This window comes from Phoxinus phoxinus, assembly GCF_949152265.1.
Source record: "Phoxinus phoxinus genome assembly, chromosome: 25".
NCBI lineage: Eukaryota > Metazoa > Chordata > Actinopteri > Cypriniformes > Leuciscidae > Phoxinus > Phoxinus phoxinus.
The window spans coordinates 24,750,124-24,772,875 of record NC_136900.1 but is presented as its reverse complement, the minus strand read 5'-3'; the positions used below and the strand labels follow the sequence as shown (position 1 = coordinate 24,772,875).

At 39.8% G+C, this 22,752-nt stretch overlaps 1 protein-coding gene across 1 annotated transcript in view; it reads right to left on the bottom strand.

Moving 5' to 3' along the window:
* Positions 1–22,752, bottom strand: part of nell2a (neural EGFL like 2a) — a 113,243-nt gene that overhangs the window by 37,473 nt on the left and 53,018 nt on the right. The window contains exon 13 of the mRNA XM_079603335.1: positions 12,346–12,471. Within this exon, the coding sequence (XP_079459461.1) occupies positions 12,346–12,471 (126 nt within the window). The remainder of the gene's footprint in view (positions 1–12,345; positions 12,472–22,752) is intronic.

Below are 22,752 nucleotides of genomic sequence, written 5' to 3'. Positions count from 1 at the left end.
TCATTTCCCATAATCCCGCTGCCGCTGCCCAGACAAAACCACATTCACACGGAGAGACGGCGGAGGCCTCTGTCCACGACTTCTCCGCGGGAATGAACAGAATCCAGGAGTCGGGATATGTATGAGGCGAGATACAGGACAGGAGAATGGACTTGTGGTACAGAACTGCCAGCGGCTACTTTGAATTGGTCCTTTCTAATCCGCGGAAGTGAAGAATGGACACACACACACACACATACACACACACCGGTGTGGAGTCAGCCGATTCTGCTATCTCAGATAACACCTTCCTTACACTCCGCAGGGAAGACTAATAACAGAGCCAGAGATTACGGGGCTAATCGTTGGGTGCATTGGAAACACTCGAGGGCCACAAACACACACACACACACACACACTCACAGAGGAGAGGAAAGAACATCTCTTGTTTCTACTAGACAGCAATGAGATTAAATGGAGTGCAAGAAGAGACTTTTGCTTAAAGGAACAGTTCACCCATTTTCATATGAATACAGCAAACGTCTTCTTTTGTGTTTCACAGTCACACGGGTTTGGAACGACATGAGGAAGAGTACAGTAAATTATCATTTTATGACTTTATGTATCTGATTTGAGGATATAAATTTGATGCACGCACTGAGGAAGAACATCATTTTTTGCAGATTGTCCTTTAGTCTTCTGAAAGTCTCATGATGCACCAATGCCACATTTTTCTAAATTTCATAATCATCTGTTAACAAACAAGTATTCATTACTTCTATGAGCTCATTGTTTCTGCATTAAATTATTGCATTGTTTAAATTAACATCTTTTTCGCTAACTGTGATTTTACATTTCTGAAATACATAACTTAGACAGTTTCCTCTGATAACACATCACTCTAAATTATAATGTGGACTCATGCATTTTCTGTAAAGCTGGTTTGAAATTATGTGTATAGTGAAAAGCGCTATAGAGATAAAAGTGAATTGAATTGAAAATGTGAGTGTCAGCAACACCAGTGATGAACTGAATGCAACGCAAGTCGCTTCAGACACAAAGCATCTGCCAAATGCATAAATGCAGCTATTAACCGGACACTGTTCATTTCAACAATCACAGACTTCATCACTAGTACAGTTTATAAGTACATAAACGCTTCACATCCGAGCCTAGCTAACAGATGAGTTTGTTTAACGCTTCGTAACTCCAGCTAGAGCGTCAGCGCTCCGTTGGCAGAAACTGCAAGCTCAGTCGTAAAGCCAGTGGCCATCTGCACACAACCAATCAAACATTTATCAATATAGTTTTTCCAAGAACAAACCGCTGCGCTCGGCATTTCACAACTAATTACCTTCTCTACGGAGAAAGCTAGACTTATCGGGGTCGACGCAGGTCTGGATTAACCGTGTGTGAAGTGTGTTTGCGTGCGGTCTTTGAGGAAGAGGAAAACCTCTCTCTTGGGTTCCCGTCTTAAGCAAACAGGAGTGCCGGAGCTATTAATTACAGCACCTGTGGCGTTACTACCAGCGAACGTCATTCTGCAGTCTCCTCAAAGCTGCAACGCATGCCATGTTCTGCGTTTGAGGCTTGAGAGCAGATCCATCTCATTAAAAATCGTACGCTTGCAGCCAAACATACGGGCGGCCTTTGAAAACATTCATTGTACCGTACGTACTCATTGGGTTTTTATTCTCGTTTTTCATAAAGTCGAGCTCAAAAAGAAGGGAATGAAATGAAAGTAGCGCTGGGACGAGCAGAGGAGAACTTGGCAGAGAGAAGTGGAGCCTGGCTCCAGTTCGCTTTGAAACAATAGAATCCACAAGGACGGAGAAACCAATACAGACGTACGAATATTCCCAGAATATCTTTCCAAAGCAGCTTTTTACATAATGAAACACCCTGGCAACACAAAACTGGGGAAAATAGTCTTTTATTCACATGCATCAAATGAAATTGCAATCTGTTTGCTTTTGATTTGCTGTGCTGGAGCTGACAGCTTGATTTCACATTATGGTTTATCCTGCTTTAATGCTGGTTGACCTAGGAAGTTATTCTGGTTAAACTGGGAATTACAGCAGCTCTGGTGTTATCGGTTACAAGTTATAAGAACTTTTGTTGTAAGCGGTGTTATCGGTTCAACTAGTTAAGATCTTTTGTTGCCAGCTGTGTTATCGGTTAAACTATTTAAGGACTTTATTTGAAATCAGTGTTATCGGTTAAACTAGTTAAGATCTTTGGTTGGAAGCGGTGTTATCGGTTGAACTAGTTAAGATATTTGGTTGGAAGCGGTTTTATCGGTTGAACTAGTTAAGATATTTGGTTGGAAGCTGTGTTATCGGTTAAACTAGTTAAGATCTTTTGTTGGCAGCTGTGTTATCGGTTAAACTAGTTAAGGACTTTAGTTGAAAGCGGTGTTATCGGTTAAACTAGTTAAGATATTTTATTGGAAGCATTGTTATCGGTTCAACTAGTTAAGATCTTGTTGTGTTATCAGTTACACTAGTTAAGGACTTTAGTTGGAAGCTGTATTATCGGTTAAACTAGTTAAGGACTTTAGTTGAAAGCGGTGTTATCTGTTAAACTAGTTAAGATCTTTGGTTGGAAGCGGTGTTATCGGTTAAATTAGTTAAGATCTTTTGTTGGAAGCGGTGTTATCGGTTAAACTAGTTAAGATATTTGGTTGGAAACCGTGTTATCGGTTAAACTAGTTAAGGACTTTAGTTGAAAGCTGTGTTATCGGTTAAACTAGTTAAGGACTTTAGTTGGAAGCATTGTTATCGGTTCAACTAGTTAAGATCTTTTGTTGGCAGCTGTGTTATCGGTTAAACTAGTTAAGATATTTGGTTGGAAACCGTGTTATCGGTTAAACTAGTTAAGGACTTTAGTTGAAAGCTGTGTTATCGGTTAAACTAGTTAAGGACTTTAGTTGGAAGCATTGTTATCGGTTCAACTAGTAAAGATCTTTTGTTGGCAGCTGTGTTATCGGTTAAACTAGTTACGATTTTTGGTTGGAAGCTGTGTTATCGGTTAAATTAGTTAAGATCTTTGCTTGGAAGCCGTGTTATCAGTTAAACTAGTTAAGGACTTTAGTTGAAAGCGGTGTTATCAGTTAAACTAGTTAAGATATTTTATTGGAAGCGGTGTTATCGGTTAAACTAGTTAAGGACTTTAGTTGAAAGCGGTGTTATCGGTTCAACTAGTTAAGATCTTTTGTTGGCAGATGTGTTATCGGTTAAGCTAGTTAAGGACTTTAGTTGAAAGCGGTGTATCCGTTCAACTAGTTAAGATCTTTTGTTGGCAGCTGTGTTATCGGTTAAGCTAGTTAAGGACTTTAGTTGGAAGCGGTGTCATCAGTTAAACTAGTTAAGATCTTTGGTTTAGAAGCCGTGTTATCGGTTAAACTACTTAAGGACTTTAGTTGGAAGCTGTATTGTCGGTTAAACTAGTAAAGATCTTTTATTGGAAGCATTGTTATCAGTTCAACTAGTAAAGATCTTTTGTTGGCAGCTGTGTTATCGGTTAAACTAGTGAGGACTTTAGTTAAAAGCAGTGTTATCGGTTAAACTAGTTAAGATCTTTTATTGGAAGCATTGTTATCGGTTCAACTAGTTAAGATATTTTGTTGGCAGCTGTGTTATCAGTTAAGGACTTTAGTTGGATGCGGTGTTATCGGTTAAACTAGTTAAGATATTTGGTTGGAAGCCGTGTTATCGGTTAAACTAGTTAAGGACTTTAGTTGGAAGCGGTGTTATCGGTTAAACTAGTTAAGATCTTTGGTTGGAAGCCGTTTTATTGGTAAAACTAGTTAAGGACTTTAGTTGGAAGCTGTATTATCGGTTAAACTAGTTAAGGACTTTAGTTGAAAGCGGTGTTATCGGTTCAACTAGTTAAGATCTTTTGTTGGCAGCCGTGATATCGGTTAAACTAGTTAAGGACTTTAGTTGGAAGCTGTATTATCGGTTTAACTAGTTAAGGACTTTAGTTGAAAGCGGTGTTATCTGTTAAACTAGTTAAGATCTTTTATTGGAAGCATTATTATCGGTTCAACTAATAATAATAATAATAATAAGTTTAATTTATATTGCACTTTACACGTGAACAAACATGTCTCAAAGTGCTACAGTTGCACAGGTAAAAACACAGATCATAAAAACAGTAAAAAACAGCAAGAAACAAAATTATATTAAGAAAATGCAGTAAAAAATAAGTAGGTCTTTAGTTTGTTTTTAAAAACCTCTATAGGCTGTGGCGCCCTCAAATTGTTGGGGAGGGCATTCCACAGTCGAGGCGCAGCCACCTGGAAGGCCCTATCTCCCATAGTGCAGAGTTTGGACTTGGGGACCTGGAGTTTGTGGTTGTCAGAGGAACGGAGATGTCGGGTTGGGTTGTGTCTATTTATGAGTTCTTTGAGGTACAATGGTGCGCTGCCATAGACACACTGATAGGCCAGGAGACAGATCTTATACTCAATCCTGAACCTAACAGGAAGCCAGTGAAGTTTATGGAGGATGGGTGTGATGTGCTCAGATTTGCGCACCCCCATCAGGACCCTGGCAGCGCAGTTTTGAATACTCTGCAGTCTCTGCAGGCTCCTGCCAGGGATCCCGATGAGGAGTGCATTACAGTAGTCGAGCCTGGAGGAGACAAAGGCATGAACCAGCTTCTCTGCATCAGAAAGAGAGAGGGAGGGGCGGAGTTTGGAGATGTTCCGGAGGTGAAAGAATGCAGTCTTACAGATAAATTGGATGTGGGTGTTAAATGATAGGTGTGGGTCAAATCGAACTCCCAGGTTTGTTATAGAGGATGTGAGAGGAATTTCGTGGCCAGCAAATGAGTAAACGGTCAAGGGGGAGGATCGGAGTTGGTGTGGGGTCCCAATGAGGAGACCTTCAGTTTTGGAGCTGTTTAACTGAAGGAAGTTGTCAGTCATCCATGCCTTTGTCTCCTCCAAGCAGACAGATAAAGTGGAGAGTGATGATGCGGAAGATGTGGGGTCCAACCTGACATAGAGCTGAGTATCATCAGCATAGCAGTGGAAAGCAACTCCATGCCTGCTGATGATGTGGCCCAAGGGGAGCATGTAAATGGAGAATAGAGTGGGGCCAAGGACCGAACCCTGAGGCACTCCACATGTAACTGTGTGGGGCCTCGACCTGGCTCCCCCCAGGGCCACATACTCAACTCTATCAGTCAGGTAGGACCGAAACCATTGTAATGCTGTGTGTGAAATGCCAATAAAGTGTTGCAGACGGTGGAGGAGGATGATGTGGTCAACAGTGTCGAAGGCGGCTGAGAGGTCCAAGAGCAGGAGGAGGGATGGAGAGCCCTGGTCAGCAGCCACAAGCAGATCGTTTGTGACCCTGACCAGGGCTGTCTCTGTGCTATGGGCGGAGCGAAAACCAGACTGGAATTTTTCATAAAGACTGTGTGATTGAAGGTGGTTATGGATTTGGGTGACAATTACTTTTTCAATGACTTTGGAGAGAAATGGGAGGTTAGAAATAGGCCGGTAGTTTGATAAAATATCAGGATCAAGGGAGGGTTTCTTAAGCCGAGGGTTGATGAGTGCAGTTTTCAGAGAGATTGGAAAATGACCAGTTTGCAGGGAAGAGTTTATGATAATAGTGATGAGAGGGCTTAAGAAAGTCGTATTTGATTTTATCAGGGCAGTGGGAAAGGGGTCCGATGAGCACGTTGAGGGTCTCATGCTGTGTATGAGAGTCTCAACCTGTCTGTGTGTGGGGAGAATGAAATGAGAGAATATTGGTGCTGAGGTTGGGGGGATGGATGAAATGGCATTACCGGGTGTTAGGTTAGAGCGGATGGTAATTATTTTTGTGGTGAATGAATCAAGGAATTTATTGCATTGGTCGTCAGTACTGTTATTTTGCCTCGGGGCAGGTGGACTGAGAAGATAATTTATTGTTTTAAAGAGCTGTTTTGAATTTCCCGGATTGTTGTTAATGATGTTGGAATAGTATTGTGACCGTGCCTGACTGAGTGATTTGGAATATGATCTTTGGTGCTCTCTATAAGCAGTTTTATGGACAGTCAGCCCAGAGGCAACGTAGCGCCTCTCAAGGACCCTCCCAGCCGCCTTCTGTCTACGCAGCGCACCATTGTACCACAGAGCAGAGCGTGTAAATGTTACAGTCCGTGTCTTGAGGGGCGCATGGGCATCAAGTATCTCTCGCAGTCCAGTGTTGTAATGGTCTACAAGCGCGTCAGTAGCAGAGTGATGAACGGATGTGGCCAGATTTTCTAGGTCATAAGACAGGTGTTCAGGGTTAATTTCTTTTGTTTTACGAAAGCAGATTTTGTGTTTAGGCTTATTGAGTGAGGTTAAGAATGAAAAGTCTAATGATATGGCATAGTGATCAGATATGCATAAATCATGTACATGAACATTATTAACAGGAAAATTTGTTATAATGAGGTCCAATGTATGCCCTTTTGTATGGGTAGGGACTGTCACAAGTTGTCTGAGATTGAGTGTATCAAGAAGTTGTAGTAGTTCTGTAGTGTATAGAATTAACATGGACATTAAAGTCTCCAAGAATTTCCACATTGTTTGATGTGGTGCACACTGACAAAAGTAACTCAGTTAATTCAGAAATAAAACATGGGTGTGGTTTAGGTGGTCGGTATATGAGGATGGTTGTAAGTGGGATGGATTTTTCACACGTGAAGGCCAAGCATTCAAATGATGACAGCTTTGGCAAAGTCACATAGGACAGGTGAAACTCGGAACGATGAATAACCGCCAAACCCCCTCCACGTCCATTTCCCCTAGCTTTTTCTAGGTATGTGTAGCCAGGGGGGCACGCTTCATTAAGTGCAGAATATACTTCTGATTTGTGCCAGGTCTCAGTGAGGCACATAAAATCAAGCTTCTGATCTAGTATATAGTTGTGGATAAAGGATGCCTTATTGGTAAGTGATTGACAGTTTAACAGTTCCATTTTAATAATTGAAGATGGTGTCCACTTTACTAGAGAGCGCAGCACAGTAGGATCCACTCCGCGTTTCCCAGGGCGCGCAGTGCGTAGTTCTTCCAGCAGGGGGCCTGTGTGTGGTCGGTTGTAATTTTTTAGACCTGGGCCACGGGTGCTCTGATGACGCATCCGATGATGTCGTTGGTGTGCGCCGGTGCTAGCAGCTGTCCACAGGCTTGGAATTGAGCTCTCAGTCATGCTCTCGGAGTAAACAAGATGCCGCCGTGACCCTCTATGGACGTAGCGGGGTCTGCGAAGAATACCCAGTTGCTTGAGAGCAGAGATGTTTGATGGGGCGAGGCGAGTGTTAAGTTCCAAGAGTTGGTTCGGCAGGTACCGGAGCATGGTGGATGTAGGAGTCGTTGTGATGCTACAGTTAGCAGCTATCCATGGATCCGGCAAACATGGGTGAATGATGACTATATACACCAGGACAAATGCCAGTACCCGTAGTAACCCAGGGGGCAAGTGTGGCATACACTGGAGGTGAGGGGAGCCCATATGGACTGCAAAAGATTTGGTATCAGAAACAGTATCTGGTGGTAGCAGTTGATTAGCCTAGCCACGGACCAGCGCAACTCGACGGGCGAGAAAGCTTCAGCAACACTGCACCGCGACTATCCGAGGGTTCACACCGTCAGTATGTTCGATTCACTGTAACCAGTCCGGCAGGCAAGATCCCCAGCCATATCCCAGGGCGACAAAACAGCTCCAGACCAACTCACCACTCTAGCAGCAAGGGCAGCTCCAGGTAAAAACAAAACAAAGACATCCGAGCCTAGATGTTTTAATATCCAAACAAAGCTGGACAAAGGGCTCAATATCTGTTATCAGTAGAACAGATACAGAATAGCTATAGCAGTTTTAGCAGGCTGAGAAGCGGCGAACACACGACGCCAGCGTCCTAACTAGTTAAGATCTTTGGTTGGAAGCCGTTTTATCGGTTAAACTAGTTAAGGACTTTAGTTGGAAGCTGTATTATCGGTTAAACTAGTTAAGGACTTTAGTTGGAAGCTGTATTATCGGTTTAACTAGTTAAGGACTTTAGTTGAAAGCGGTGTTATCTGTTAAACTAGTTAAGATCTTTTATTGGAAGCATTATTATCGGTTCAACTAGTTAAGATCTTTGGTTGGAAGCCGTTTTATCGGTTAAACTAGTTAAGGACTTTAGTTGGAAGCTGTATTATCGGTTAAACTAGTTAAGGACTTTAGTTGAAAGCGGTGTTATCAGTTAAACTAGTTAAGATATTTTATTGGAAGCAGTGTTATCGGTTAAGCTAGTTAAGGACTTTAGTTGGAAGCGGTGTTATCAGTTAAACTAGTAAAGATCTTTTATTGGAAGCATTGTTATCGGTTCAACTAGTTAAGGACTTTAGTTGGAAGCTGTATTATCGGTTAAACTAGTTAAGGACTTTAGTTGAAAGCGGTGTTATCTGTTAAACTAGTTACGATCTTTTTTTGGTTGTTGTGTTATCGGTTAAACTAGTTAAGATCTTTTATTGGAAGCATTGTTATCGGTTCAACTAGTTAAGATCTTTGGTTGGAAGCCGTTTTATCGGTTAAACTAGTTAAGGACTTTAGTTGGAAGCTGTATTATCGGTTAAACTAGTTAAGGACTTTAGTTGAAAGCGGTGTTATCTGTTAAACTAGTTACGATCTTTTTTTGGTTGTTGTGTTATCGGTTAAACTAGTTAAGGACTTTAGTTTGAAGCAGTGTTATCGGTTAAACTAGTTAAGATCTTTATTCTTAGTTATTCTTTATTCTTAGTACTAGTTAAGATTTTATCTTTATGTTGGAAGCTGTGTTATCGGTTAAACTAGTTAATGACTTTAGTCAGAAACTGTGTTATCGATTCAACTAGTTAAGGACTTTAGTTGTAAGTGGTGTTATCGGTTCAACTAGTTAAGGACTTTAGTGAGAAGCGGTGTTATCGTGGATGGTGTTAACATAGAACTTGGCAGAGCGTAGTGGATTCTGGCACCACTTCGCTCTGAAACAATGGAATCTGCAAGGACAGAGAAACCAATACAGATGAGCGAATATTCCCAGAATATCTTCCAAAACAGCTTTTTACATAATGAAACACCCTGGCAACACAAAACTAGGAAAATAGTCTTTTATTTACATGCAATCTGTTTGCCTGAGCGTCCTGATGCAGCCATTTCGTCAATGGTGTGTTTTTTGGGACAGGAATATCAGTTTGTCTGACCAGTGTCAGACGGGGGTCATTATTTATGATGCATTTGATACATGCTTTTATCTAAAATATTTAATTGTGCATTCAAGGTACATTTGTCCACACATTCCCTACGACCTTGATTCAATTCTTGGCACAATGCTCTAGCAGGCTGCCGCTTCTGTTTAGTGCTGCTAAAGGTACAGAAATAAAAACACAGCAGCTTTAAGTGCTTGTAAGCATGTTCCTATATCGTTGCTAGGGTTTTATGGGTGGTTGCTAAGGCATTGATATGCGGTTGATGGGGATATCATCTTGCTATATTGTTGGTTGAATGCTTACAAGGACATTATTGTGTTGCTGTTTCATTGCTAGGGTGTTCATGGTGGGTTCTAGAACACTGCTAGGTTATTAACGTGTTGCTATATCATTGTCTGGGTGGTTGCAAGGGTGTTAACCGGTCTGGGTGGTTGCTAGGGTGTTAATGTGTTGCTATATCATTGATAGGGTGGTCTGGGTGGTTGCTAGGGTGTTACCGTGTTGCAATGTCATTGATAGGGTGGTCTGGCTGGTTGCTATGGTGTTAACGTGTTGCTATATCATTGATAGGGTGGTGTGGGTTGTTGCTAGGGTGTTAACGTGTTGCTATATTGTTGATAGGGTGGTCGGTGTGGTTGCTAGGGTGTTGATGTGTTGCTATATCATTGATAGGGTGGTCTGGGTGGTTGCTAGGGTGTTGATGTGTTGCTATATCATTGATAAGGTGGTCTGGGTGCTTGCTAGGGTGTTAACGTGTTGCTATATCATTGATAGGGTGGTGTGGGTAGTTGCTATGGTGTTAACGTGTTGCAATATCATTGATAGGGTGGTGTGGGTGGTTGCTAGGGTGTTAACGTGTTGCAATATCATTGATAGGGTGGTGTGGGTGGTTGCTAGGGTGTTAATGTGTTGATATATCATTGATAGGGTGTTCTGGATGATTGCTAAGGCATTAATATGCGGTTGCAAGGGTGTAAATGTGTAGCAATATCATTGTTAGGGTCAGCAACTCTAATTGCTAGTGTCACAACTTTCTCCAAACAGAGAGTAGAGGGGGGGGGACGAGAGAAAGGGTAAAATGTATGTTGATATGTGCATTTTTTTTTTAATTAAAATGCATTCCTGCAATAAATAAATAAATATTTTTCCCAACACTGCCAAACAGAAAGTCCTGACATTTGGAAAGCACAAGCGTGCGTCTCTGCTCTCTGAAGCAACGAACCATTTTCAGGGTAAGCATCTTCCTGCAATTAAGAGCATGTATTCTCAGTGTGCTTCTATAAGGCGCTTTATGGACTTATAACTCATTTTCCTTTCATAAGCAACAGCGTCGAGGGGTCTCGTATCTCTGCGCACACAGAGACTGTGATTACAGTAAGTCGACGTGAGGCTGACAAACGCTTGACTGTGACCAGAGAATCATTCCAGCAGGGAGTCAACTTAATCACACCAACTGATGCATTCTGGGAATGCCGGGCTCTTGTAGCTCACAGACATTTTAATATCGATCCGTGAATAGAATGTAATCCATCTGTACTCTCATATTCATCTCTGGGGGGATGCAAGGAATTAAACGCTGAAAGTGTTTATCAGTTTTGGTGAGAATACAGAGAGGAGCTTTGGGACGCTCTCTACCGCAGTCGATCAATAATACAGAGCGCGCGGCACTATAAATGCAGTTTTTATTTTAAGAGACTGTTTAAAACCTTGAAGGACATGGAGCACTTCATGTTGCACAAAGATGAAGCTAGACTATCATAATAAAGACATTTTTCTGTGTGCACAAAGGCTCCAGACGCCTCCTGAACCTCATCATACTGCAGATTTTTTAATGTACAACTGAGACGCTGTGCTTGAATGAACCTAATTGGCTGGGCTTGACGTATTATAATGAAACAGGAAGTCCCAATAATCCATAAACCGAAATGATATACGACGTCTAAAAAGCACACACTTTCTGTAACCGCTGGGCAATTAGTGGAAGAGCAACAGTAAACACCATACAATAATTACTATGACGATAGTCCATATTGAAACTGGAAATATGAAGTGACAGCTCGACTCGCAGGGTTCAGACTCGCTGTTTCAGCAGCAAAAATATCCTCTGTCAGCATATCATGCTATTCTTTAGGCAAGATACCCGTGACAACCTGCGAGGAACTACTAAAAATAATCCTGCAAAGTTTAACACTCATTCATATACATTTATATTGATTTATATTTGATTGACAGCCTGCATTTATAGTCTATAGAGAACATGTGTGTGCAGTGACACGACAATGAAAAATTAAACTATTAAATAAATTATTTTTACATTTATTTTCACTGAATAATTAAATAATTTAATATATACAGTATATATTATATAATATATATAAATATTTATAACAAGTACATACAATATAAAAAAACATTTAAATGTTTCACTGAATAAATAAAGTAATTAATTATAATAAAAATATTATATATACATATTAGTACTATATTTAAATCATTAAAATATTAAATAAATACTTTTTAAAAAACATTTAAATAAACATGAATATATATATATATAATCCAACTATTTAAGTCATTAAAAAACATTTTTGAATGTTGGTTTAAACATTTAAACTAATTCTAATTAACAAATTGAAATTACTAATATAAAAATCCAACTATTTAAGTAATTGAAATATATATATATATTATGTTGGTTTAAACAATTAAACTAATTAATTCTCATTAAGAAATGTTTTCAGTGTATCTGTGAATGTTAAGTCAAATTATGCATTTTGCACTGTAACTTAAAACTTTGTTTTGCACTGCGATTGGTTAGTTTGCCTTGACTCCCTGTGATTGGTCGAGTCTCAGTGCTCTGACAACTTTATTTATCTAATGGTAAATAGAACGGGTAAATGAATAGAATTAGAAGCCTGCATCCGCACAAATACCATGATTGAAATTGATTAGGCCTTTGTTGCCGCATTTTGGCTGAAGTGCTTCCTCTCCGTGTGTGTGTTTGTAATGAGACACAACAAAACACTTCATTGTGATGGCCTGGCATCATCTCGTGTGGATAGTGTGATGAAATCCTCAAGCGTTTACCAGCCGCTGTATCAGAGCTGCATGTGATGCCACTGATGATGAACATGTGAGGCCGAGATTCTCACCTGTACAGGAGTAATCATCGATACGGATGAATCCCGTGTGGCAGATGCACATGAAGGAGCCGGCGGTGTTCACACACTGTGTGTTCTCGCGGCAGTAGTGCCTCCCCTCCACACACTCGTCGATATCTGCACACACACAGCGGATCACAGGAGTCAAGACTTCAGCATGATCGAAACACTGCTCGCTTGAAGCCGCCAGTCAAACACCGTTACCATGATGGGGCCCAGATATCAAATATTTACCAGATATTCAATATTTGCCAAGGCAAGTGTATTTATATAGCACATTTCATACCACGCAATGGTAATTCAAAGAGCTTTACGTAAAAAGGATTTTGAAAATTATCATAAAAGATTATGTCCTTAAAAAACCTTAAACATTTATAATCTTTTAATAAAATGTATTAAAAACTAATAAAAAAAGAAAAGATAATTCAAAGGATTTTGCATTAAATAGTGTTTAAAAAAGAATCATAAAAGTTCCATAAGAAATGAAGATTGATAAAAAAAATTAATAATTTAAAAATAAATGCACTCGAAAAAATGCTGGGTTGTTTCAACCCAATTTTGGGTCAAATATGGACAAACCCAAACGTTGGATTAAAAATACAATTTAAAAATTTAACCCAATGGCTGGGTTTGTCCATATTTGACCTAAAATTGTTTTTTAGAGTGTGATATACAAAGTGCTTTAAATAAAGTATTTAAAATAACCATAAGAAATAAAAGTAACAACAAAACGTAAGAAAAAAACTTGATTAAAATTTAATATAAAATGTATTAAAAATAAATCAATGAAATGATCATTCAAAGTGCTTTACAGAAAAAATATCTTAAAAATAATCATAAAAGATCCATAAAAAATTAAAAAAAGTAAGAAATAAAAATTTATTAAAATAAAATGTATTAAAAACAAACGAATAGAAAAGAATACACTGATTTTTACTCAGAAGTTCCTAGTAAATTTCAGAAATTATTACAAGAAATGGCAACTAACACGTTGAATTAAATGTGAAATTATTTATAACAGTATTTTCTTGTATAATCATTTTTATTTACAACTTAAAAACAATTATTTTTAATGTACATAAAATGATACAGTGCATATTTGCAATATTTGCAGAAGCAACGATTTAAATGCCACTTTCACACCCATGACTTTGAGTATAAACTTTATATATATATATATATATATATATATATATATATATATATATATATATATATATATATATAAATTAACGTCTCTGAATTAAAAATTGAAAAGATTTTGGATGTTTGAATCATTTCTGTGAATCAGTTGTTTTGATTCCATAATTTTTTTGATTCAGTGAATCAGTTCAATTAGTTTGCGTTAAAACTATATAACATGCTCGCTAGTTTTAACAAGATTTTTAAAGTTTAACTCTTTGCATTAAACATCTTGAATCTATCTGGCAACATTGGCTGCTTATATAGTTGAAATTATTTATTGTTCCCCATTTATTCATCAAGTAACAACCCGCCATTCTTCAAATTAAAATGACTGAAAGATGTGCAAAAATCAAGGACTTTTGTCCTGGATTCGAGAGTCCGTATTATGAATTCTGTGACTTTTTAAAAGGCATTATGTGCCATAGGGAAAGATGAAACCTTGACATTTCTGGGGAAAGTTTGGAGGAAACCGAGGGCAGAGTGATCGCCCCGCTCATGTGTCATGACTCCTGGAATTTATCGCAGCCAGATCAAATAAAAGGTATTAAATCAAATCTCATAGACTTACAGATCTAATAAAAAGCCTTATGAATTTTCACCAGCCGAACTGCTGCATTTGTGATGAATTCAGAGTGGCTTTATGGCTCAGGACTTCAAATGAAACTTTAACCCGATTTACTTGGAACTGGCGTCCTTCAGCGTAACCTCGGCTCTTCTCTTCTGTAACTCGTTTAGTTCACGGAATAACCAGGAATTATCATCCCACAGTAACCAAAGGACTCGCATCCATGCCTATAAACACACACGCCTGCGTCAAACTACCTGTACTCCACTCGAGCTGTTATAGTGCGTTTATTTAGACTAGTTTTTCTCGAGTTATTATTATGTTAAACTGAAACTATAACCATACAAAACAATTTTTTGTTGCTTTAAATAAAATAAACATGAACTCAAACAAAACTAAATAATAAAATAAACGTAAACATATTTTATGTCAGCTAGTTACCGAAGTTAGAGTTAGTTTTAGTGCTTCAACAAACTTATTTCACTTTATGGCAAAAAGTTGTAATTTTCTTTTAGGAGTTTACATTTTTCAAATAATATTTATATTTAATATTTACTCAAATTGATTGGTGTGTCCCAGTTTAGCGCAGTGTGCCTGTACAGCAGACAGTTCCAGCGGATAATGATGATGCACACCTGTACTTCAGCTTCTTCCTCTAGACGGAGGTATATAGTCCCAACGTGCAGAACAAGGCCTTATTAAAGGAGCTCTAAGCGATGCTGGGTGACGTCACTTCTTGTTGACATTCAAAGTATTGTCAAACAAAACGGAGGCTAGCTCGACCCTCCCTCCTCCTCATCCCCCCCCCCACCCCCCCAAACAACGGCTCCGTCATAAACAAATTTAGTCAAAGTTGTCAATAGCCTATAAATGAACATTCAAATTCATAACAAACAGTGGGTGAATACAATCATTCACACAAGCTGTCGCCCTACTGTGAGTTTGCTTGATCATTTACAATAGAGATCGATCGCTAGCTGCTATAAACCTATATGTTGTATTCACTAAAGTTTGCGCTGACTGCATAGATCTAGCTAATTATATCCTTGTGTTGGTTAGGCGAACACGTCCATTTAGAAAAACAAAAAAATGGATTTACCCTCCTGTCTCGCCACCTTTCGCAGGCTTTTCCAATGTAAATTCGGGACTTCGCGCATTCCTCATCCTTTTCCCTCTTTGCAATTTGTTCATCGGAACGTCGTCTCTTTGGTCGTGTGTCGGCCATATCAAACTTAAAGAGAATATAATTCTAACTTCCCTCCTCATGCTTCTCTCTCCTCCTCCACACACCCCTTCACGTGTACACACTCTAACCCCCCAAACCCCACCCCCAAATCTTGCTTGTCTGTGATTGGCTGGAACACTGTTTGTTATGTTTCGTGGTGCGGGTTGGCCCAGTTTGCTTTTGTTGCCGTTTGTGGAGCCTGGGCTGTCTACAGAGACCGCGTTTTTTTACAGTGTGTTCAGGGGACAGGCAGCTAGCGGATAGTGAGGAGATGTTTGCTGTATGTGACAAAAAATGTTTTGGCCTAAAAAACGTGTGACATTGCTTATAGCACCTTTAAAATAGCTCTGTTCCAGCTGCCGTTAATCAGAGGAACAAAATGCACAGATGACACAGAAGCTGTTATTTATTAGCATTTATTTTGTATGGACGGTGAGAGCGGCGAGGAGAGTCAACTTTATGGTCAACTTTATGGTAATGAGCTATGGCGCGGTTCGGCAGCAACCAATCGGAATGTAGTAGTGCTCCGTTTGACAGGATTCCAGGGAACGCAGTGTAAACTTTGGTTCCGACCACATTAGTTCCCAAGCAAAATGGAGGAGAGGTTGATCATTTGAATTTGATAAGAAGGCGCGCAACACTATTTATAGGCAAGATTTTTGCGCTAGAACGCTTGTTTTTCAGCGGGAATGCAAATTTGACTAGCACTTAACCATGAACACAGAAGCCACACCACACAAATGGCTTTTAATCGCTTTATTTCGTTAGCAAACAAGTCACTATAATTGTTAAGTTCTTTCCATAGATCAATTTTCGGCACAAATAATGATCGACGAGCTTGTTTACTTTGCGGCCGACTTTGCGGCCCCTTTAAAGGAGAACTCCGGTCAATTTTAACATTGACATTCACATTTAACATTGATATTCATAAAAATGATTTAATTCAACAAGCGCACAGACCAGTATTTACTTCCTGTTTTCGGTCGAAGTCCAAAGTAGTCGATTGTCGAGTTCACGCGCATAGGTTTAGTTACCTATGATCACGCGCGTGAACTCGACAATCGACAACTTTGGACTTCGACCGAAAACAGGAACTAAATACAGGTCTGTGCGCTTGTTGAATTAACATAATTTTTATTTCATATCTTTCACATCTACTGCAGTCAGATTCACTCGTGTTCACTCTGAAGGAATCACTCACATGGCTGGGCACTTGTATGACACATCAAGGATGATATAAAAGCAGGTTTAAAACGTGCCCCATTGAAGTCAATAGGAAGCAAATGTTAAAAAGAGGATAACACGGTGTAGGCAACACCGATTTTTGTCGTTGTTCTCTGTAATGACAGCACTCCAAATTTACTAAAAAAATTGAGCTCAATGTTAAAATTGACCGGAGTTCTCCTTTAAATTCGATCTACGACGGCGTCGTCGGCAGGCCGGCGGCGGTGCGAGCGCACGGTTCGAGCGCCGTCACTCCGGTGTTCCTCTTCATCACAGCAGCGCTGGAGGAGCCGGGTTGAATGTGCCGTCGCTCGTGTGTGTGAGAGATATCGGAATAGAAGGAAATCCATCTTCTTTTTGGGGTTTTTGTCCCGTGTTCTCCGCAGCGCAGGGAAATCAATCACTGCTAAGTGCTCATGAATCAGGGCTGACGGAGACACACGGTCTGCTTCAGAGTCAATGTGGACGCGGATCTTGACAGGAGTAAACAAGTCAGGCATGGAATAAACAGCCGAGATAAACGATCTAAGCCGCGGTATTACAAGCCATTAAACCAGAGCGCGCGCGCAGTGTGTCTGATGATGATATCAGCTCGAATATAGCACAGGCCAAATTAACTTCAAAATACACTATCAACCTGTGTGTGTGTGTGTGTGTGCGCGCGTGTGTGTGTGTGTGTGCGCGCGCGCATGTGTGTGTGTGTGTGTGTGTGTGCAAGATAGATGTGAGATTTGAGCTGAAGAATAATATTTTAATAGTTGATAAGCGGTGTATATTGTGCTCCTTGAACTGTTAATCTCAAGATTATACGGGTAGTTGTGTTTCGTTGCTTGCGTTTAGCACAGTTTTCCAGCATTGACCGTGACCCATCAGGACAGATCTGCCATCTCGGGTCACGGCCCGCCACAGATGCTGGTTTGTGTGTCATTCGGGCCAAGACGCCTCCATGCTGTGGGTGGCATTATGTGTTTCTGTCTGCCTTATTTTCCTCCTGCTGTCTCGCTCTATCTCTCAGCTCCAGTGCTGTCTGTCTGCCGGTGGGAAGATAACGCGGTGTGTGTGTGTGTGTGTGCCTGTGCCTGACAGACCCAGTGCTAAAATAATAACCATTCACCTCCCACAGATCTGTGGCTGCCGTCCCAAACACAGGTGCACCGCACTGAAACACACAAACTTGCACGCACACACACACACACACACACACACACACACACACACACACACTTACAAACACACTCAAACACACACACACAAACTTGCGCACACACACACAAACAAACTTGCACGCACACACACACAAACAAACTTGCACGAACACACAAACTTGCACACACACACACACAAACAAACTTGCACGAACACACAAACTTGCACACACACACACACACTTACAAACACACTCAAACACACACACACACACACACACAAACAAACTTGCACACACACACACACAAACAAACTTGCACGCACACACACACACACAATCTTGCACGCACACACACACTTACAAACACACACTTAAACATACTTACACTCTCTCACACACACACACACACACACACATTTGCACACTCACACACACTTACAAACACACACTTAAACACACTTACACTCTCTCACACATACACACACACAGTTACACACACAAACTCACAATTAGTTTAAATTCTGATTTAAAAGCCGTAATTATGAGATTAAATTATGAAATTATTGAAATTATGACTAAAATTTATAATTTAAAAGTTGAAATTAGGACTTAAAAGTTCATAATTATGACAAGCTGAAATTGACAAAAAGTCAACAAGGTCAAAATTTTAGTCATAATTTCAACTTTTTAACAGAATTTCAACTTTTTAACTATGACTTTTTAACTAAGTTGAAATTCTGAACTTTTTTAAACTTTAAAGAGTAAATGATTTAGAATGTCATAATTTCAACTTTTTATATCAAGCCTTCAACTTTTTGTCACAATTTAAACTATTTAAAGTCAGAATTTCAACTTATGTCGTCATAATTATGACTTAGTATCTGAAATTCAACTTATGCCATAATTTCGACTTTCCATCTCAGAACTCAGATTTTTCTTCTTCCTCATAATTATGATTTACCAAAGCTTGCTTTCTGTCGCACTCACGGGATGAAGCTTTGACTAATCGAGTCTCTTTCTCAGTCGATGGCCATTAAGAACCAGTTATTTATTCATTTAAAAGTGTGTTCCTCAACAGCTGACCTGTGGATCTTCTGCTAATGACCCAGTGTGCGGTCATCAAGACTCACTCACACACATGCAGTGGATCTAATGTCCTCATGGCCAACAGAAGAAAGCTTGAAAGCGCTGGAATAATGAATGAGGTTTGGCCCGGTGACAAGCACATGAAAAGGTGGCGTTGGCGACGAGTCCTGAAGCGTGAGTAAGTCTCATTAACTCGCTCTCGCAGTGATAAATCACGCCACTATCTGAAGAGCTGCTCTGGCATTCGGAGGCAAGAGCAATAAAGTGAATAAACTTCCCGCCGCCGCAGCGAGAGCGAATGGACTCTGGCAGGCCGTATTAATCCTAATGAATTGTTTTGCCGCGTATAAAGCGCTCTTTTAACGGGAAACGAAGCCGCGCGACTCGCGGAGCGGGCGATCCCCGTCCCGGGAGACCCGAGGAGAATAGACTGACAACAGCCTCTCGTTTGTCATCCGACCGCGGCTCTCCGACAGTCCCACACGGTGATCAATTCCCATTTACACCGCAGAAGTCTGGAGTTCAGGGAGGAACAAAGAGATCAATCCGGTTTAAGAAACTAGATGGAGAACAGTCGGGGGTTAGCTGGTCTAAACTGGTGGAGCAGCAAAAACCAGATCAGACTGCAACTTTAGCAACTGGTTTAAGACAGATTAGACTATATCTATCTATTTATCTATCTATCTATAATCAATCTAACAAAATGAACAAACTCACTGAATTAAAGAGCCCATATTATGTCCTTTTTCAAAGACTTGATTTTAGATTGAACTGAATGTAAAATGTGGCCTATTACGCCCTTCTAAAGTCTTGCTGTAGTTCTCGGGCTCTAGAACATGTTCTCCTGCTTGAATGTTGATTATGTTCCTCATATTCTCCATTGTTGCGGCTCCTCTCTTCCCAGTCTGTCAGTAACGCCCTGTTCACTTCCTGTCTCTATGAAGCCCCTCCCTCTGAAAAGGACACTGTGCTCTGATTGGTCGGCTGGAACAGTGTGTTGTGATTGGTCGAGCGCTTCGAGTGTGTTTGGGAAATGTCCCTCCCCTTACCATAACTGCCATTTTAACACACTACTAACTAACTCAACCAGGCCCCGCCCCTTTATTCTGCGCATTAATTATTATAATGAGGAATATTGTGACGTGTTCGTTCCCGGAAGAAACTCAAGACTATGAGTTCAGAAACACTGACTCTGATATAGAGAAGAACAGCAACACTACACACTAAAGACGCTCTCTATTCTGCCGGTGTGCGGGTGTTCAGCCGTACACTCTTCCTCAAACCCCGTCAGGTTCAGCCGTCACTCTCCTCTCCTCTAATCACATCTGGGATTCGACTGCACTTTTACAGTCAGCGCCAATTACCCCCGATCACCCGCACTCGTTTCCCGCTCAGACCTGCAGGAAATGACATCGTGCGCGAGTTCACGCCGCAATCAGCCCGTCAGTTAGCGTACACGCTGCTTTTGATATATCTCATTTAAATGGCTTGAATAACTGCAAATTAACAAGGTGAACTCGAGCCTTCACCGCGTCGAGGACATCCAGCGGTTCTGCAGGTCTGACTGGATGTCTCTCGTGAAACACTGCAGATCTACAGCTGGACGATACACACGCGATCATGTGACACTGAAGACTGGAGTAATGATGCTGGAAATGCAGCTTTGATCACAGGAATACATTACACTTTACTATATATTCACATAGAAAACAGCAGATTTACATTAGAATAATATTTCACAATTTTTCCAGAATTTTTGATCAAATAAATGCAGTCTTGGTGAGACTTCTGATCTACTGTAACTCCCAGTGAAAATAATAATGAGGACGCTCTTCGCCCTTCAGTCTCTCTCTCTCTCTCTCTCTCTCTCTCTCTCTCTCTCTCTCTCTCTCTCTCTCTCTCTCTCTCTCTCATGACTGAAACCTTTATTATGCGCCAGAGCAGCGTGAATCGCGCTGAGAACAGGCTTTTCTACACGAGCTGGGCGTGTGTGTGTGTGTGTGTGTGTGTGTGTGTGTGTGTGTGTGTGTGTGTGTGTGTGTGTGTGTGTGTGTGTGTGTGTGTGTGTGTGTGTGTGTGTGTGTGTGTGTGTGTGTGTGTGTGTGTGTGGAAGAGAAGCTGTAGGAAAGAGTTCAGTATTCCCTCGAGCTCACGCCCTACAACATCACGCATGAAATATTGAAACGGGACTGATCTCATCAGCGCAGACGTGTGCTATTTTTATCCAGCCAATGCTCATGACGCCTTTAAAGAAGTGTGTAGCGCTTCGTGAGAGAGACTCCGTCTGCATAATGAAGAACGGGAGCGTGTTCCTGAGTCTCCTGACGCCGGAGATCGCGAGACGGCGACGGGGAAGTGTTTAAGGATTCTCAGTAACAGTAGACGATATTCCACAACAACATCATGGGTTTGAACCCGAGGTTCCCTCATTATCCCGCTCACTCCTAATGCCGGATTAATGACGTGTGTTGTACGTTTATACAACAAAACATATTCACTTATATATATATATATATATATAACAAGCAACAAAACATTGTTCTACAGTAATTTCAAATGTGTCTCACCCATCTCTCCTATATATATTATATATGTACTTATTTATTTACTAGCAACTTTTAAATAAATTTTAATAAAAAAACAAAGAATTTATATAAAACAATATATATACTAACATTTATTTAAAAGTTGCTAGTAAATAAATAATTTTATATATATATGAGAGAGAGAGAGACATGGGTGAGACACATTTGAAGTTACTGTAGAAAAATGTTTTGTTGTTTTGTTATATATATATATATAAAAGTGAAAATGAAGTGAAAATGCTAGCTTTAATCAGCCGATTATTGGCCAATACATAGGTGCATCTCTAATATATATATATATAAACATTATAGCAGTAAAACAAAAGTAATATTATATATATTTGAGATGGACCTATGCCGATTGAAGCTATTATTTTAACGTCATATATTGTGACTTCATATATATATGGTTATTTGCTTATTTATTTATTAATATTATGTATTTGACATTACTTTTGTTTACAAAACTGTTATAATGTGAATTTCAATAAATTATAAACAGTTTAAAACAATATTAAATATATGTTTATTAAAGTATTTTACATTTATTGAAATTAATATATATATATATATAAAATACTAATATTAAATACATGTTAAATAAATTAAAATCCATCAATAAATACTCACTTATTAATATAAATTAATGTGAATTAATGTGAATTTCTATATATATATATATATATATATACATATATATATATATATATATATATAAATGATATAGAGAAATTTAAGTTGCCTTAACTTACTTGATTATTTTCTTATAAATGTATATATATATATATATATATATATATATATATATATATATACCTTAATAAGAAAATACCAAGTCACCAAGATCTAATCAAGAAAGAAAATAATCAAATAAGTTAAGGCAACTTAAATTTCTAAATTATTTAATTCACATGAGGGTTATACAAAAAATATGCATATTACCATATATTGATCATTTATAATTAAATTTCCAGCAAAACCCGGGATTCTAATATCTCCAGCATGACTTCAGTCGCACCGCCCAGCTGTGAAAACCAGGTTTATTGCATTAAACAACAGAGTTTGCAAATGCTCTGGATTTGTGACGCTGGACGCAGATATTCTCCTGCAGGTGATGATGGAAAGCTCAGCGCCAGGTGTTCCTGACCAGCAAGGTTACAAAGAAAGAGGAGACAAATGAGTGTGGAAGTGGGACACTGCTGGTGTATCCGTCTCACCAGCCAACATTTCTGGGTTACACATGGCCTTTTTTATTTTCCCTTCCTATTTCAAAACACATCCGTGTTTTGATTTCTCCTCCCGCTGTTCCCCTTCCCGTCGGAGCGTCCAACTAGATCGGACAGCGTCCAGGGGTGTTTCCCGAGAGCAGCGTTAGCCAACT